The sequence below is a fragment of the Marmota monax genome, unplaced genomic scaffold, assembly GCF_021218885.2.
Source record: "Marmota monax isolate L192 unplaced genomic scaffold, Marmota_monax_Labrador192_F-V1.1 WCK01_AAM20220418_F8-fsc00020, whole genome shotgun sequence".
NCBI lineage: Eukaryota > Metazoa > Chordata > Mammalia > Rodentia > Sciuridae > Marmota > Marmota monax.
In genome coordinates this window covers 15,859,611-15,866,391 of record NW_026692912.1, presented here as the reverse complement: position 1 = coordinate 15,866,391, position 6,781 = coordinate 15,859,611, and the positions used below count along the sequence as shown (strand labels likewise).

Genomic DNA, 6,781 nt, shown 5'->3' with positions numbered 1-6,781 from the left:
TACTCAAGCCCCACATGCCGCTGGGCGCATAGGGCTGACGTTCCAGGCAAATTCACAAGAAACTGCTAGGGTCTACGTGAGATTGGAGACTGCTACACCACTGAGTTCAGCAGATCTGGGCTTTGAAAAAATTGCTTCCCTTGGGTTATTTGTTGGTCCTCTCTTCTGTCCTGTTGGTCAATGTGTCTGATTTTTTTGTCATTGTTTTTTTTTTTGTTTGTTTGTTTTTACCAGTTCACACTGTGGTGGTTACTATTTCTTTGTAGTGTGTTTCCAAGTCAGGTATTATGATTCCTCTCCTTTGCCCTCTTTTCTGTCACATTGCTTTGGCTATTGGGCGCTTATGAGAGTCCATAAAATTTAAGGAAAGTATTTTTCTATTTCTGTGAAGATTACAATCCATATTTTGATAAGAATTTCACTGACCTTGCTAATTGCTTTGAGTAGAATGGTCATTTTTCACAATATTAACTCTTCCAATCCATGAACATGTCGTACTTCTATTCCTGTGTCTTCGTCAGAGTTTTTAATTTTTCATTATAGAGATCACTTGCTCCCATTTAGTTTTGTTTCTGGCTATTTTGTTTGTTCACTCCTGGGAATGGAATCTTTTGTGATTTTTTTTTCCTCACAAATTTTGTTGTTGGTATACAACAAGCACTTTTTGTTTTAATTTTGTTTCCTGCAACCTCATGGAATTTGTTCATTAGTTCTAAAAGTTTTAAATAGAGCTCTAAGGTTTTTTATGTGTAAGATTTTGTTGTCTGTAAACAGGGATAATTGGGCCTCCTCCTTTTGATTTGGATGCCCTTTTTGTTCTAAGACTTCTAATACTTCATCGAATAGAAACAAATATGAGCAGCTTTGTCCTCCTCCTGATTGTAGAGACAGTGATTTCAGCATTTCCCATTCCAAATGACTTCAGCTGTGTGTTTGTCATATATAGCCCTGGATTATATACAATCTTTTTTTCTTTTTTCTTTCTTTCTTTTTTTTTCTGATGGGTTTTTTTTTTTTGTCTGTTTGTCTTGTTGGTTGGTTAGTGGTTTTTGACTAATGCACAGAAACAGGTATCCAAAATTAGGGTGCTGTAAGGAATAAACTTTCTGCCTATACCTCCTCTTTCATTCTACCCATTCCTTCCTCCCCTTCCTTTACACCAAACCCTTAGTAAGCACTGATTGTTCTATTATCTCTGTGGTTTTACATTTTCTAGGACATCATGCAGTTGAGATCACACACTGTGTAGACTTTTCAGACTGGCTTATTAGTATAATAATTTGTATTAAAAGTTAGCACTGATTGCAATTCTGACCAGAGTGAGATGGACTCTCACTGTAACTTTTATTTGTATTTCCCTGATTGCTAAAAACATTGAATATATTTCTTTTCATATATTTGTTAGACATTTATATATCCACTTTTGAGAAATGTCTGTTTAGTTTTTTTGCCCACTTATTAATTGGGGGGATTGGATATTAAGAATTTTTAGGTTTTTTTAATATATATATTCTGGATATTAATTTCCTGTTGGAGGAACAGCTCGCAAAGATCTTGAATTCCATAGGCTTTCTCTCCATGCTCTTCATTGCTTCCTTTACTGTATGGAAACTTTTTATTTTGATGCCACTCCCTTTCTGGTATTATTTCTTGAGCTTTAGGGGTCTTGTAAGGAATTGGTGTCTGTTAAGCCTATGCTTTCTTCTAGCAGTTGCAAAGTTTCTGGTCTAATTCTTAGGTCTTTGATTCACTTTGAGATGACTTGTACAGGATGAAAGACAGGGATCCAGTTTCATGCTTATACATACAGATTTCCAGTTTTCCCAGAACCATTGGTTAAAAATCCCATTTTTTATCCAACCTATGTTTTTGGCTTCTTTATCAGATATCAGATGATTTTATCTATGTGTATTTGTTTCTGTGTTTTCTATCCTATTCCATTGTTCTTCATATCTGTCTTAACACCAATACCATGCTGTTTTTGGTACTATAGTAAATGCTGGTAGGGATATGGGGGGAAAGATACACTCACAAAATGTTGGTGGGACTGAAAATTAGTACAACTATTCTGGAAAGAAGTATGGAGATTCCCCCAGAAATACAGAAATAGAACTGCTATATGGCCCAGCTATCCCATTCATTGGTATTTATCCAGAGCTAAAATTACCATTTATAGTGATGCATGCACACCAATGTTTATAGCAGCACAATTTACATCAGTCAAATTATGGAACCAGCTCAGGTGCCTGTGGATGGATGGATTTAGAAAATGTGGTATATATAAGTAATGCAGTTTTACTCAGCCATAAAGAAGAATAAAATCATGACATTTTCTGGTAAAATTATGGATGAAAATGGAGAAAACTATACTAAATGGAATAAGCCAGGCTCAAAAAGTTCAGGGTTCAATGTATTCTCTTATATGTGGCAATTAGATAAAAATAAGGGAGGGGGAGATGAGTGGGGAACCCCATGAAAATAGAACGGAAGTCAGTGGAGCAAAGGAAGTGGGTATAGAGGAAGGAATGAGGAATAGGAAAAGAGAGGGTTGGTGGAATGAAATTGATCAAGTTATGCTATATACATACACTAACACACCACAGTGAATTTCACCTTTATATATGTCATATATAATATATATTTATATATACATATAGCACTAATTTAAAAACTATAAATTAAAAAAAGGAAGACTAGTAGAGGAAGGGGAACAGGGAGAGGGACGAGGGGAGAGAAAGCGGAAGCACTGGGGAGTGCAGTGGAGCCAATTATATTCCATGCTTGTGTGATTATGTCAAATGAACCCCAATATTGAGTATAACTATAACTCATGAATAAAAACACAATTAAATAAATTAACAGTGATAGTATTTCTCACATATAAAATTTACAAACTCTCTCTGATATGTGCATGCGCTAGAATGTTCATAGCAGCATTGCTTATAATAGCAAAATACTGAAAGCCAAAACCAAAAATGGTCATGAAAACAGAGCAGATAAGTTTATTATAGTTTCACGGTGGAAGATGAAAATATAGAGAAGAATTTCACAAAATCAAGAGGAGACAACAAAAGCCAAATGTAGCAGAAGACACATAGTCATTCCTTTATATGCACATCCAGAGCAGACAAAAATTTATGGATCATTGCAGAAGTCTTAAAATTCTAATGAGAAATAAGTGACTATTGAAAACAGTGGAACTACTGGGTACCTCCAAGAGGAAATAAGATACAATTGAGGAAGACAGAAGGGGCTTCAATGATATTGTTAGTTTTTTTATAGTTTAAGCCTATAGATTGTTAAGTGGATATTTCTGTTAAAATTATTTAAAATGTAATCACACCTCACATGAAGAACACATAAATGCATGCATGCACATTACGATATTGTGGATACACATACATATAGTTAAACTGGCTATTTTATGTATGTTATCATTATGTTGTTTCATATTTTCTTAACATAAAATTTCCAGTAAAAATGTGTAAATTATTGCTCATGTGTGAAAAAAATTCCAGTGACTAATGGGTCTCCAACAGGATTTGGCTTCTCACACATGAATATGAAACAGCATGAATATGCTTCAACTAAATACAGGCAGCTTCATAGTGCAAGGCTAGTTACTAAACTTCTCTTAAAACTGAATTTTCTCCTTTATACCAAATACTAGAGTTAAAGGAATACAGAAACACCTGTCAGAGTAATATAATATCAATGTAATATATATAAGAGTTATATATATATATATATATATATATATATATATATATATATATATATATATATATATTATATCAATGGAGCTAAGTACCTTTGCCCAGAGCTGAGGCAGTTTCTCAAGGAATAAAGATAAAACTTGGCCATTTCTAATGAAAACACAGAACACTGCATTTATGTAGTTGGATTAGGAAGTAACTGTTTCATTTAAAAATAAAATATAGTTGAATTAACCTAAAATGAAAACCTGCTTGAACTCACTGCATGTTGCCCAGACTTCCTGACCTCCTGCCCAGCCATTCTCCAGTCCACAGCCAGAGAGGCTGACCCCTTACTGGAATGGGCCCATCTCCCAAATAACATCACCACCTGAAAGGCCTTTCAAACCCATCACTCTCACTGCGACTCCCCACACCTACATGGCCCCACAGGGCCTGGAGGACCCCAGTCGATGTTTTGTCCACCACTTGAGTCCTGGGCCCATTCTACGTAGACCATTGGCCTGGCCCTTTATGGAAAGTCTTCTCCTTCAATTGGTCTGAGGGCCATTCTCTTTGAGAAAAAGTTATGTTCCTAGTTATCATTACTGTAAGAATACAAGTAAAGAAATATTTGGAAAAGTTTGAAAATTACCAACAGTTCAGGAGAATAGATAGAAGAGGTGGGGAAAGTTGGCCAAAGGGCACGAAGTTAGGAGGATAAGTTCTGTTCTGTTGTGCAATATATTGAATAGAAACAGTGACAATATACTGTGTACTGCAAGACATGTAGGAAAAGGTGTTTAGAGTGTCTCAGAACAAAAAAAAATGAAAATTGAGGAAATAAACATGTTGACCATCAATTAAGCATGACACACAGTATACATGTACCGAAATATCAATTGTACAGCATGAATGAAATACAATTTCAATGTATAAATTAAAAGTCATAAATAAGAAAAGATGAAATTACAAAGATAAAATTACATTTCTTATTAAGTGAAGAAAAACAAATTCAAAATGTCTTACAAACTTCCACACAAAAGGGAAAAATGAACTTTCCGAAATAAAAATTTTAGTTATCTTCAGGGGGAAAAAAAAGTGTTTCTAAAGGGGTGGGGGAAAGACAAAAATCAGTGACTGTATGAAAATTTCAAATATCCAGAACAAGGATACATTATAAGAAGGAAAAATTTAGAAATTGAAGTTGTGCTGGTATGATTGTAAAAACATTTTCAAGATTAACAAGACAATGAAACAGAGAGGACTAAAAACTGTGTCTAGTGAACCACAGCTAAAAAAAAAAAAGTGTCATATAATATGATTCTCTAAGAAACAGGATTGGAGAAGTAGCCAGTGGCAGAGAGATCGCCTAGCATGTGAAAGGCCCTGGGTCCAACCCATAAACCACCAATAAATAAATAAGTACATAATCACTAAGAAATGGCAATTCAGAGGAAATGATACACGTGTGGGACTGAGAAAATCTCATAAGCAGTAACAGGGAGATAATTCCTATCACACTGAAAATGTTGCTCTAGTGAGGATGTTTCTCAGAGCTCCTTTGATATCCCGATTCCTCAGACTGTAAATGAAGGGATTCACCATGGGGGTCACCAGACTGTAGAACACAGACACAATGACATCCTTGTCATTAGTATTTCCGGATGAGGGGACAAAGTAGAGTCCAATAATTGCTCCATAGTACAGAGAAACCACAGAGAGGTGGGAGCCACATGTGGAGAAGGTTTTGTAGATCACCTTGATGGAGGTTCGTCTCAGGATGGTGGCCCCAATGTGGCCATAAGAGACCAGGATGCATATGAAGGGAAGGGTAATGACCACTGATCCTACAATGAGGATGACCAGCTGATTGATGGTGGTGTCTGAGCTGGACAGCTTGAGTAAGGCAGAGAGGTCACAGAAGAAGTGGGGCAGAGTGTTGCCTCTAAGGAAAGAGAGACGGGCTAGGAGGAGGGTGTGCAAAAGAGCGATGGCAAAGGACAAGACCCAGGACACAAGAACTAGCAGGAAACAGAGGCTCTGTCTCATCATTCTGGTGTAATGAAGAGGGTGGCAGATGGCCACATACCTGTCATAGGCCATGGAGGTCAGAAGGAAGCTGTCAAGACTTGCAAATAATAAGAAAAAGAATTCCTGACAAATGCACCCAGAGTAGGAGATGGATTGAGTCTGCGTCAGCATGTTCATGAGCATCTTTGGAGCCGTGACTGAGGAGAAAGAGATGTCAGTGAGGGCCAAGTGACTGAGGAAGAAGTACATGGGGGTGTGCAGGCGAGAGTCCAGCCTGATGAGCAGGATGATGAGCAGGTTCCCCAGCACCGTGGTCAGGTACATGCCCAGGAACAGGGCGTAGTACGTGCCTTGCTGCTCTGGCTGGATGGGGAGCCCCAGGAGGAGGAACTCGGACACGCTGCTCTGATTATCCCTCCTCATGTTCTTCCTCTCTTTTGCTGTATGTTAAAGACATAGATATGTGAAAGAATGAAGTAATTGTGACTATTATACAATGGAAACATGGCTTTGGAATAATCATTTTAATTTGAATATATCAAGCTTTTTGCTAGATAAATGGGCTATAAGTGATGGATTTGGTGGGGGTGTGGGGGGAGACATTTTTTGTCTCCCAGGAAACAACACAACATCTGTGGACAAACACTGAAATATATCTGAAGAATCTTCAGATCAAACCAGGTTTAAACGTGAAGCATCTATGAGAAGATGGAAAATGAAGATATCCAGCAAGACTTAATGAGAATTAAAGATACACTAAGAGAGAAATGTTTTTTATCTAACTTCTTTTCAAAAGTTAGAGAACCAGTTTGAGGAAATAATTCTGCATAGAGTTTTGTTTTTTCCCTAACATTCCAAAATTTGGATACAGACTCAGCTGAAGATAAATTACTCTACACAGAGCTGTCTGTCGTACTCTAATGTGGTGAGTAAGAATCATGGGATCAGAAAACATAAAAAAAATATAAGGGCTGGGGTTGTGGCTCAGTTGTGGAGCACTTGCCTAGCATGTGTGAAGCACTGGCTTCAATTCTCAGCACCACATACAAATA

General features: G+C 37.1%; 1 protein-coding gene across 1 annotated transcript; it reads right to left on the bottom strand.

Moving 5' to 3' along the window:
* Positions 1-5,213: 5,213 nt before the first annotated feature.
* Positions 5,214-6,152, bottom strand: LOC124097321 (olfactory receptor 1J21-like). The gene has a single exon (XM_046451760.1). The coding sequence runs from the start codon at positions 6,150-6,152 to the stop codon at positions 5,214-5,216; it is 939 nt and encodes a 312-aa protein (XP_046307716.1).
* Between the last annotated feature and the right edge of the window lie 629 nt (positions 6,153-6,781).